Source organism: Coregonus lavaretus, assembly GCF_964263955.1.
Source record: "Coregonus lavaretus genome assembly, chromosome: 5".
NCBI lineage: Eukaryota > Metazoa > Chordata > Actinopteri > Salmoniformes > Salmonidae > Coregonus > Coregonus lavaretus.
In genome coordinates this window covers 17,982,933-17,995,713 of record NC_139992.1, presented here as the reverse complement: position 1 = coordinate 17,995,713, position 12,781 = coordinate 17,982,933, and the positions used below count along the sequence as shown (strand labels likewise).

The 12,781-nt window shown below is 46.2% G+C and overlaps 1 protein-coding gene across 1 annotated transcript in view; it reads left to right on the top strand.

The window, feature by feature from the left end:
- Positions 1–3,670: 3,670 nt before the first annotated feature.
- LOC311130079 (pre-mRNA-splicing factor CWC22 homolog) overlaps positions 3,671–12,781 on the top strand; it is a 50,369-nt gene continuing 41,258 nt past the window's right edge. Inside the window, exons 1-6 of the mRNA XM_084162733.1 lie at positions 3,671–3,769; positions 5,110–5,218; positions 9,472–9,734; positions 10,007–10,062; positions 10,473–10,559; positions 10,843–11,094. Coding sequence (XP_084018859.1) covers positions 3,707–3,769; positions 5,110–5,218; positions 9,472–9,734; positions 10,007–10,062; positions 10,473–10,559; positions 10,843–11,094 — 830 coding nt within the window. The 5' untranslated portion in view covers positions 3,671–3,706. The remainder of the gene's footprint in view (positions 3,770–5,109; positions 5,219–9,471; positions 9,735–10,006; positions 10,063–10,472; positions 10,560–10,842; positions 11,095–12,781) is intronic.

The window sequence follows — 12,781 nt, the reverse complement described above, 5'->3', positions numbered from 1 at the left end:
GGGACTACTGCACTACTTATGGCCCCATGTAGGGACTACTGCACTACTTATGGCCCCATGTAGGGACTACTGCACTACTTCTGGCCCTATGTAGGGACTACTGCACTACTTATGGCCCCATGTAGTGACTACTGCACTACTTATGGCCCTATGTAGGGACTACTGCACTACTTATGGCCCCATGTAGGGACTACTGCACTACTTCTGGCCATATGTAGGGACTACTGCACTACTTATGGCCCCATGTAGGGACTACTGCACTACTTATGGCCCCATGTAGGGACTACTGCACTACTTCTGGCCCCATGTAAGGACTACTGCACTACTTATGGCCCTATGTAGGGACTACTGCACTACTTATGGCCCTATGAAGGGACTACTGCACTACTTATGGCCCCATGTAGGGACTATTGCACTACTTCTGGGTCATGGTCAAAAGTAGTAGTAGTACACTATATAGGGAATAGGGTGCCGTTTAGGACACAGACACATGTTTGCAAGCAGACTGACAGTAAAAGGACAGGAGGAGGATGGTAGGGTATAGTAGCTCATTGATATACACTACATGACCAAAGATATGTGGACACCTCTCATTCCAAAATCATGGGCAGTTTACGGAGTAATGTTAGCCTCCTTGAGTCCATTATTGGGCTAGGTTAGAGTTAAGGTTTGGGCTGAAGGTAGGGATGTCCCAATGATCCCTGATAGCACTAACTGTTTGACCACACATCCCCAAACAATTTGCAAGACAGCATGTTTCTCAAATGGCTCTGAAAAAAACGACCTTTGCAGCAGCAACCATACACACATTCAGGTACAGAGTCCCTCCAGTCTCCAGCACTGGTTCCGGCACCAGCCCTCACACAACCACTACCTGCCTCCGTTCCATCTGAGCCGGTCTGCGGAATACCCCTGGCCCTCCTGGAGCACTTTGACGACACGCCAGCGAGATGCAAGGGATTCCTTCTGCAATGCGACCTGTACCTCGCTCGCTATGCCGAGGCTGTCTCTGGGAGAGACAGGGTTGCCATAGTCATCTCGGCACTGACCGGACGGGCCCTGGACTGGGGTGCCGCGGTTTGGGAAACGGGCAGACCCGAGTTCGAGTCCAACGAGCGCTTCACCCTCCTCTTCCGCTCAGTGTTTGATCATCGTGTGGAGGGCCGAGAGGGGGGGTGAGTATCTACTCTGACTACGCATGGGATCTAGGACCGCCTCGGTGTTCGCCCTGGAGTTCCGGACCATCGCGGCCTCCACCGGCTGGAACGAGTCGGCTCTGGTCACCGTGTTCCGCAGCGAACTGCAGGAGGAGGTACAGATGGAGTTAGCCTGCCGTGATGACAACCTGTCACTCGACCAGCTCATAAGCATGGCGATCCAGTTGGACAACCTCCTGCGGTCCCTACAAAGACCTGCGCAGAATCCGGAGCCCATGGCTACACCTGCTCCGTGGCCAGAGCCACTGGAGGTGGGCTCTACACATTTTCCCGAGGAAGAGCGTAGGTGATGGAGGAATCTGGGACTCTGCTCCTATGGTGGAGAAAGGGGTCATTTCTCTCTGACCTGCCCTCTATCCACTAATAGGCGAGGAGGTGACAAGCCAGGGAATTCCCCTGCTCCAACCCAGGCAGAGGAGAGGCAGGAAGAGGAGACCCCCATCATCCCTCCCTTTCCGTATCATCGCGCCAGTGGTGTGGGACGTGGACGCTGACATACGGCAGGCCCTGCCAACGGAACCCGCACCTGCACAGTGCCCGGAGAACCGCGCCTACGTGCCCCGCGGGCGTGCGGGACCGTCTCCTTTCCTGGGCGCACACAGCGCCTGTGTCGGGTCATCCTGGGATAGGCCGTACCATCGCCTGCTTGACTGAGAAGTACTGGTGGCCTGCCTTGGCTAGGGACGTCTGGGTTTACATTTCATCCTGCTCCATCTGTGCCCAGTCTAAGACACCCAGACACCTCCCTTATGGAAAGCTCCTTCCCCTGCCGGTTCCATAACGACCCTGGTCTCACCTCTCGGTGGACTTTGTCACTGACCTTGTGTCAGACCGTGGTCCTCAGTTCACCTCACGCATATGGAAAGCATTCATGGAACGCCTGGGGGTCACGGTCAGTCGCACCTCCGGGTACCGTCCTCAAGCTAATGGGCAGGTGGAGAGGGTCAATCAGGTAGTGGGCAGGTTCCTGAGGGGTTTCTGTCAGGACCGGCCGGGGGAGTGGGCGGATTTTCTACCTTGGGCTGAGTACGCACAGAATTCCCTCTGCCACTCCTCCACTAACCTCACTCCTTTCCAGTGCTTGTTGGGGTATCAGCCGGCCCTGGCACCTTGGCATCCGAGCCAGACTGAGGCCCCTGCGGCGGAACGAGTGGTTTCGGCGCACTGAGGAGATCTGGAACGCTGCGCACACTCGTCTCCAGCGGGCCGTGCGTCGGCACAAGGACAGGCCTCTCCACCCGGAACCTGCCCTTCCACTTGCCATGCCGGAAGCTGAGCCCGCAGTTTGTGGGGCCGTTTAAAGTCCTGAGGAGGGTTAAAGAGGTAATGTACCATTTGCAACTCCCTGCTGATTACTGCATTAACCTGACTTGTCATGTGTCTCTCCTCAGGCCAGTGGTGCCTGGTCCCCTCGCTGAGGCTGGACCCAGTGACGACCTGCCTCCAACTCTAGACATCGAGGGAGGCCCGGTGTACTCGGTCCGTGAAGTCCTGGATTCGAGGCGTCGGGTCGGGCTTCTCCAGTACCTCATCGACTGGGAGCGGTGCTGGGTTCCTGTGGTGGACATCCTGGACGCTGACCATGGATTTTTACTGTTGGCGCCCTGACCGACCCGCACCGCGTTCCTGTGGTCGTCCCCGAGGCCGGTGTCGTCCCAATGCTGGTGCAGCGTGTCGGGGGTACTGTCACAGATCCCCCCGGTACTGCTGCTCATTCCGTTCACCAGCTCCAGAGGTCTACGTCACCGGCCTTCTAGGCGTCACTGATCTGGTACATTACCAACATCCCCGGACTGTCTTGTCTCATTACGCACACCTGGTTCCCATTCCCCCTGATTAGTATGTGTATATATGTGCCCTCTGTTCCCCATTGTCCTTGTCGATTATTGTCCCTTGTCCCTTGGTCCCGTGAGTAGCGTGTATTGTGCTCTTGGTATTACGGTTCTCATCCCGTGTATTGTTTAAAGGTTTACACCTCATGTGTGTGTGTGTGTGTGTGTGGTGATCATGACGTACCTTGTGTTGGGTGGAGAAAATAAACCCCTATTACGTATTCCTGCGCCTGTCTTCAAATCCTTATACAACGTCACACATAGTAACAAACTTACCATTGTCCACATTATGATTTGGGGTACATGGTTATATATCAAATGTTTTCAGGACTAGTATTAAATACATTAAATGAGACCAATCAGATACATTTTAATGAATTATAAACAACTTCTTTATTTTGACTGTGAAAATGTGCATTGTACAGGTTGTACTGTAGTAGTAAGTAGGCTATTACTATTTATCATGCTGCTGCAAAGAAATGTAAGAAATGAGTACAACAAAAACTATTTAAAAACATACTTTGGTGTTTGATTTGTTGTCTTTCAAATAGCACCAGACCAATGAGTCTCTGTGATTTCGCGTTGACGTGTATGTCCGCTCTTTTTGGGCCTTACTGCTATCCGTAGCAAAACTTGCGGAAGAGGACAAGGGAGAAAATGGCTACAGAGACAAACGACAACGATTTAGCAGTGGAGCTAAGCCCAAATTCTAGAGAAGAGGTAGCTAGAAGTTTGTACCCATATATAATAATACGAACGACAAAAGCCCATAAATGAATACGACAGTATTAGTTAGAAGTTCTAAGTATTTAATTATTTTATATGCTACTTACAGCGGGCCTTTTGTACTGTCGGCTAGCCAGGCTAGTAAAGTTAGCTAACTTGCTAGCTGCCGCGCTTCCCACATGGAAGAAAGCGGCACACATGGCGGAGAGCGCCTTTGCAGCTAACGCTATAGCGAAGAAGCAATATGTTAGCTGCCGTTTCGATGCAGCAAGGTACTATCTAGATGGCTTGTTCGAATGTCGGATCAAGTAAAATCGCTAGCACCAGCTATCTAGATAGCTAACGCCACGTCATATCAACGTTAGCTGACCAAGTTAGCTAACTACGCCACATAAACCATGATAACAGAAAGGTGGGACGCTGGATTGCAACAGGCTAGCTGACAACAATGATATGCGTTTCAGTCAAAACCTCTTGCTAAACGTGGCCAACAATGTGTCGCTCGCTAATATTTGTATTGTGTACACATTGACAGAGAAACACGGCAGTGTCTACCTATCGGCTGACTGTCGTCTCCCCCATGTAAAAAGTTCATAGTCAGATTCCCAGCAGTTTGCTGAAATGGGAATATCTGTTTAACCTTAGATCACAGTATGTACTGGAATGTTGGTGGAAAAACAAAGCAACGTGTAATTTCATGAAGCATTTCACTTCTGCAAAGGAAAACATATAGCAGCTAAGCGTAGTTTCTTGGGTTGTGGCTATTAGAGCTGCCCCTTTCTTTCCTACCCAGCTCCCTACTTTATCCATCACCACCAGGGACTGGTTCTGCCCAGTGAGACGTGCCTCAGCAACACATAACAGGGATAACTAGAGGCAACTGAGAATGGTTGTCTGGCAAGTGTCTTATACCGTTGTGGTTGCAGATACAGATGGTGCTGGTGCATATATTGGTTGTTTATGTGCCCCAGTCTAATAAATAAATCCCCATAACCTCATAACTAACTGCAGCATAATTTAGCTTCCTTCAGGTTTGTTATAACCTGTGTGTGTGTTTATATAACCTCTCCACTTCAGCCTCTGATTTCAGTTCCTTCCAGTAGTGGCAGCCAGTGCCCAGTGGCCTACAACATGATCTCAGTAATCATATTGTCGCCTGCTCCTGTGTATGTAATGTCTCTGCTCTATGAGGTGTTGGTTGTACACGGAGTAGCTTGCATTATCATTTGTTTCCAGGCCCTTTGCTTTCATACACCATAACATCAAGCTTCAGTTCAGATCGCCATCCTTCCATGTAGGCTAAACCAGCTGTGTGTCCTTTGTTCCTCCTCCAGCCTCCCAGGACCAGTGGCATGGATCAGCCCCGGAGGAGTAGGAGCAGCAGCAGGAGCCCATCAGAGGAAGGAGAGCGAGAGAACAATGTGGCACAGCAGAAGAGCAATGGTGAGTGGAAATTACTTTTTCCTCTCATAAACAAAGGTTCTGTTACCTGAAGATAATTTGCCCTGCTAAATCTACACCTACAGTTGAAGTCGGAAGTTTACATACACTTAGGTTGGAGTCATTAGGCATTTGTGGCGGCAGGTAACTTAGTGGTTAAGAGCGTTGTGCCAGTAACCGAAAGGTCGCTGGTTCTAATCCCCGAGCCGACTAGGTGAAAAATCTGTCGATGTGCCCTTGAGCAAGGCACTTAACCCTAATTGCTCCTGTAAGTCGCTCTGGATAAGAGCGTCTGCTAAATGACCCAAATGTAAATTAAAACTCGTTTTTCAACCACTCCACAAATGTCTTGTTAACAAACTATAGTTTTGGCAAGTCGTTTAGGACATCTACTTTGTGCATGACACAAGTCATTTTTCCAACAATTGTTTACAGACAGATTATTTCACTTATAATTCACTGTATCACAATTCCAGTGGGTCAGAAGTTTACATACACTAAGTTGACTGTGCCTTTAAACGGCTTGGAAAATTCCAGAAAATGATGTCATGGCTTTAGAAGCTTCTGATAGGCTAATTTACGTCATTTGAGTCAATTGGAGGTGTACATGTGGATGTATTTCAAGGCCTACCTTAAAACTCAGTGCCTCTTTGCTTGACATCATGGGAAAATCAAAAGAAATCATCCAAAAATTGTAGACCTCCACAAGTCTGGTTCATCCTTGGGACCAATTTCCTAGAGATTAACGTACTTTGGTGCGAAAAGTGCAAATCAATCCCAGAACAACAGCAAAGGACCTTGTGAAGATGCTGGATGAAACAGGTACAAAAGTATCTATATCCACAGTGAAACAAGTCCTATATCGACATAACCTGAAAGGCCGCTCAGCAAGGAAGAAGCCACTGCTCCAAAACCGCCATAAAAAAGCCAGACTACGGTTTGCAACTGCACATGTGGACAAAGATCGTACTTTTTGGAGAAATGTCCTCTGGTCTGATGAAACAAAAATAGAACTGTTTGGCCATAATGACCATTGTTATGTTTGGAGGAAAAGGGGGCTGCTTGCAAGCCGAAGAACACCATCCCAACCGTGAAGCACCGGGGTGGCAGCATCATGCTGTGGGGGTGCTTTGCTGCAGGAGGGACTGGTGCACTTCACAAAATAGATGGCATCATGAGGAAGGAAAATGATGTGGATATATTGAAGCAACATCTCAAGACATCAGTCAGGAAGTTAAAGCTTGGTCGCAAATGGGTCTTCCAAATGGACAATGACCCCAAGCATACTTCCAAAGTTGTGGCAAAATGGCTTAAGGAGAACAAAGTCAAGGTATTGGAGTGGCCATCACAAAGCCCTGACCTCAATCCTATAGAAAATGTGTGGGCAGACTGAAAAAGCGTGTGTGAGCAAGGAGGCCTACAAATGAGCAAGGAGGCCTACAAACCTGACTCAGTTACACCAGCTCTGTCAGGAGGAATGGGCCAAAATTCACCCAACTTATTGTGGGAAGCTTGTGGAAGGCTACCCGACACGTTTGAGCCAAGTTAAACAATTTAAAGGCAATGCTATCAAATACTAATTGAGTGTATGTAAACTTCTGACCCACTAGGAATGTGATGAAAGAAATAAAAGTTTAAATAAATAATTCTCTCTACTATTATTCTGACATGTCACATTCTTAAAATAAAGTGGTGATCCTAACTGACCTAAGACAGGGAAGTTTTACTAGGATTAAATGTCAGGAATTGTGAAAAACTGAGTTTAAATGTATTTGGCTAAGGTGTATGTAATCTTCCGACTTCAACTATATGTAATGGACCTAGATAAACTTTTAGAAAGTTACCTTTGTTCTAAAATGTATGATCTTAGCACTTAAAAAATAAAACCTGACTAGTGGTATAAAATGAACAACTAGGCTATCAACGATCAGATTATGTCTAGAAGAAATCATATCTTTTTTCGCCAGCCTTGTTGGAACTTGGATTTGTCCCAATAACCTCCATTACCGCTATCTCCCTTCCGTTGTTTACCTGGTCTCTCATCCTCATCACTGACAGATGGACAGTTCCAGCCTAGCAGCTCTCTGAGTCTGTGTTATTGTCCAGATAAAGCTTTCAATCATCCCTTCTGCTGAGCTGTTGCAAATCCTTCCTCCACTCCGAGAGAGAGGGAGAAAGACGGAGCGAAAGAGGATAGAGCGAGAGAGGATAGAGATGGAGAGAGAGGGAATGGGAATAGGAGGTAGAGAAAGAGGGATACAGACGGAGAGGGCAACACAACCCTCCCGACATCCACCCAAGGGCATTTGAAAAGTGCCAGAGCGCAGAATGTGCTGCCTGCTACTGATAGTCCTTTAACTAGATCCCCTGTAACACCCAGGGTCTTACTCTGGCTGCCTTGAGTTAGAGCGTGTGTTAAATCGCACCCTATTCCATATGTAGTGCATAACTTATGAACAGGTTCCGTAAGGCTCTGGTCAAAAGTGGTGCACTATATAGGGAAGTGGATGCCATTTGGGATAGAACCTTAGAGCTGTTGCATTTCCCCCACAGCAGTCTAGGGAGGGAATTATGCTGCTATTGTTGTTGTTGCACAACGGAGACGGGATGTTCTCACTGTCTTGGTTGCAAATAGTGTCAGTGAATGTTTACTGTTTATTTGTCAGTATCAACCTAATAACATTTTAATTGGTATTACACAAATCAGAAAGTGCGAAAGCCAATTTTCAACAATGCATCATATATCAGTGAATGTTGGTGAGGCAGTGCTGTTAGCATCTAGAAGTGGATATTGCTGTCAGAGACCTTTTGACTCAGTTTTAGCACAGATTGCAGTTGCCTGAAAGGCACACCTCAAGGATTTGGAATTGCAGCTACTGTATGGATTTAATGGATGCTTCTCAATCTTTCCCTCAAGCTATTTTGTAGGCTGATTGTTTCACTATAGCTAGGGTGTCCAATCAAAAACGCATATTTTTACCAATGGGTAAAATAATATGTTAATTGGGTTGATAATACTCTATGAAAACCAAGTTTCAAACCTCATGTCTCTCTTAATCCGTTCAAAAGTTATTGGAGTTTTTACCCTTGTAGGATGGCCAGAATTAGGGTGACTAAATCAATGTAGGCCAGAGGATATTTTTTTTAAACAAAATTGGCAGGAAAAAAAAATATATAGAGGTAAGATGGATAACGATTTTGAGACATGACATGTAGTATTTTCATATTTTAGTATACACTTCACATATTAATTCTAAATTCCTGTTCTTTTAGAAGATTTCTCACAAAAACAAGCGTATGTCTGTGAAATGTCAACGGAGTACTGACTAATACCAAGCTTTTTATTTTCAAAGCCTTTTACATTTAATTCAGCTCTTGTCATGCTAATTTTGCTTTTTGAGACCCGCGGAAACAACTTTGAAGACGACGATCACACAATGTAAAATCCTCAAGTTGTTACGAGTAACCTATGTCAACCGAGCTCGGTGCTTTTTATCGGATGTATTAGGTTACGAAATCTGACTTTTTGGATATAATCAATGTTAATGATATGTTCGAGAAAGACCCCACTGAACAATTCAGAACATGAATAATCATATTTGTCTTGGTAAAATGTGAAATTTCATCACCAAAGTGCGTTTCCACCCGCTCTGGGCAGAGTGGGTGGACACCCTACTATACGCATTAGACAGAACTTGAAAGAATGTTCGCAATATTCAACTTTAAATAATTTAATTGTATAACTATTTAATTTCTACTCTATTGTTTCTTTAACAGATTAGCTGTAATAACGGCATGATAAGTTAATATTGCCACAGTCTACTCAATCTGCCAACTGTCAGAAATACGTGAACTGAGGACGAGTCACTGGTCCAATAAGGCATCCATCACAGCAGGCTGCTACAGTGCACTTCATCAATTATTCCTGCTCTTAAGCCTTCAGCTCAGTTAGGTCTCTCATATAGAGCATTAACTGAATGTCAATTTACATTTTTAAAGTTCACTCTCGTTTGCTTGCTGGTTGCTTGTGGTCTGAATGTAGATGGTCTATATTTTAAAAGACACAAGACACATGTTCATATCCCACTTTCATTAACAACACATTCACTATTTTCAACAATAGGCAAGCGTGATGAAGCTAAGACACATATGAGTTTGCCAATTTCATTTTGGACAAATAGACCTACACTCATAATCCTACAATGTCATGTGGAACTGAAAAGCCACTTATTAACCTAACTGTGTTTTGTCTGCAGTGGAAGCACCAGAGGGGGCAGATAGTCCTGCAGCCAGTCCCAGAGACGAAGGCCTCAGAGCGGCCAGACCTGGATCGGAGGCCCCCGTAGTTCTAGGAAGTCCCGAAGTAGCCAGCTCCAAAGCCACCAGGGGCAGTAGGGTCCCATCCAATGCCAGTGTCAGCCAGGAGGGGGAGTCTAGTGGCTCTGACGATGAGAGCAGTGAGGAAGACAGTGATGAGGGAGTGGCCCGCAGGATGAAGAGCAGTGTGGCACAGATCGTGGTGAGTGACTGACACAGCCACATTCAGTGACCCGTTTCATTGACAAGGATTGAAAAGTCTGGTCCTGGACTAAGAAGCATTTTCAATGGAGATTTTCTATTGAGCATGCTTTCTAGTCCAGTGCTAGGCTTCATTTGTGTCTGGGAAACTGGCCCTCTAAGCTGGTATTTGCATTGTTAGCGTTATGCAAATACAAAAGTGTGCAGTGTGGGAATGTGTTTGCAGACACTGACCAGATAGGGGATTCTGACATGTTGTGTTTTGTGTTCCAGCATGGTCCAGATGACCAGAGTGTGAACAAAGGCAGGAGCCCCACCCCAGATGACAGGTGAGTGACTAACTCTGTAGAGCTGCAGATAAGAGGCGGCAGGTAGCTTAGTGGGTAAGAGTGTTGTGTCAGTAACTGAAAGGTCGCTGGTTCAAATCCCCGAGCCTACTAGGTGAAAAATCTGTTGATGTGCCCTTAAGCAAGGCACTTAACCCTAATTGCTCCTGTAAGTCGCTCTGGATAAGAGCGTCTGCTAAATGACACAAAAAAAAAGAGCTATAAGTCATCCTTTACTCTCCAGGCCTTCCAAACGTTCAACTTTCCCAATTCCAAAGTTCCATAGATTTTCCAAAAATCCCAGTTGGAGGATTCACCCCCTGCTTATTCCCTCCTGATCCTGGTAGTCCACCAACTGGGAAACAAATCTGGAATTTTGCAACACTAATTTTGTTTCTCATTGGTCCATCCAGGGATGATGATCGCCGCAGGTCCCGCTCCAGGTCCCGTTCCAGAAGTCAGGAGAGGGATCGGCGCTACGGTAGAGGAGGTTACGGCAGGTACGGAAACAACATGGCACAGTCTGGTTCCACTTGAGGTTTCTTTCATCTGTGGTAGTATTTCCTTGCCACTTCTGCTTGTTCTTTGGGGTCTAGGCCAGGTTACTCTAATACACTTTGTGACAACTGTTCATGTAAAAAGGGCTTTCTAAATCAAATGTGATAAATCTATATTGTGTTTACAACTAATTTAGAGTAGACCACATTCAGACTTGCCCTAGCTTCATTCTTAAGAAGATCACTACAGTATTGATATATGGAGATGCCTTTGCATCACCCACAGGTCAAGGGACGATGATCGTGACAGAGACCGATATTACGACCGTTATGAGCGCCGGTCGAGTCGGGACAGAGAGGCTGAGTTCAGGAGGAGGGGCCAATCGCCCTCTCCAGCTCAGAAGGACCCTGCTGCAGAGGAACCGCCAGTGAAGAAGAAGAAGGAGGAACTGGACCCTATCCTGACCCGGACTGGTGGAGCCTACATCCCCCCGGCCAAGCTACGCATGATGCAGGCTCAGATCACTGACAAGAGCAGGTGAGTTCAGCTGGTGTCTGCTAGACTGGAAATACTTTATAGCCTACAGTGAGGAAAAAAAGTATTTGATCCCCTGCTGATTTTGTATGTTTGCCCACTGACAAAGAAATGATCAGTCTATAATTTTAATGGTAGGTTTATTTGAACAGTGAGAGATAGAATAACAACCAAAAAATCCAGAAAAACGCATGTCAAAAATGTTATAAATTGATTTGCATTTTAATGAGGGAAATAAGTATTTGACCCCCTCTCAATCAGAAAGATTTCTGGCTCCCAGGTGTCTTTTATACAGGTAACGAGCTGAGATTAGGAGCACACTCTTAAAGGGAGTGCTCCTAATCTCAGCTTGTTACCTGTATAAAAGACACCTGTCCACAGAAGCAATCAATCAATCAGATTCCAAACTCTCCACCATGGCCAAGACCAAAGAGCTCTCCAAGGATGTCAGGGACAAGATTGTAGACCTACACAAGGCTGGAATGGGCTATAAGACCATCGCCAAGCAGCTTGGTGAGAAGGTGACAACAGTTGTTGCGATTATTCGCAAATGGAAGAAACACAAAAGAACTGTCAATCTCCCTCGGCCTGGGGCTCCATGCAAGATCTCACCTCGTGGAGTTGCAATGATCATGAGAACGGTGAGGAATCAGCCCAGAACTACACGGGAGGATCTTGTCAATGATCTCAAGGCAGCTGGGACCATAGTCACCAAGAAAACAATTGGTAACACACTACGCCGTGAAGGACTGAAATCCTGCAGGGCCCGCAAGGTCCCCCTGCTCAAGAAAGCACATATACATGCCCGTCTGAAGTTTGCCGATGAACATCTGAATGATTCAGAGGAGCTGGGTGAAAGTGTTGTGGTCAGATGAGACCAAAATCGAGCTCTTTGGCATCAACTCAACTCGCCGTGTTTGGAGGAGGAGGAATGCTGCCTATGACCCCAAGAACACCATCCCCACCGTCAAACATGGAGGTGGAAACATTATGCTTTGGGGGTGTTTTTCTGCCAAGGGGACAGGACAACTTCACCGCATCAAAGGGACAATGGACGGGTCCATGTACCGTCAAATCTTGGGTGAGAACCTCCTTCCCTCAGCCAGGGCATTGAAAATGGGTCGTGGATGGGTATTTCAGCATGACAATGACCCAAAACACACGGCCAAGGTAACAAAGGAGTGGCTCAAGAAGAAGCACATTAAGGTCCTGGAGTGGCCTAGCCAGTCTCCAGACCTTAATCCCATAGAAAATCTGTGGAGGGAGCTGAAGGTTCGAGTTGCCAAACATCAGCCTCGAAACCTTAATGACTTGGAGAAGATCTGCAAAGAGGAGTGGGACAAAATCCCTCCTGAGATGTGTGCAAACCTGGTGGCCAACTACAAGTCATGTTTTGCAGAGGGGTCAAATACTTATTTCCCTCATTAAAATGCAAATCAATTTATAAAATTCTTGACATGCGTTTTTCTGGATTTTTTTGTTGTTATTCTGTCTCTCACTGTTCAAATAAACCTACCATTAAAATTATAGACTGATCATTTCTTTGTCAGTGGGCAAATGTACAAAATCAGCAGGGGATCAAATATATTCACTGTACATCATGATGGGATGGTGTAGTTGACACAAAACGAGAATTAAACTTGACCATATTTCTTTGAAATAATTAAATATGACGATTTCAATAAAATAA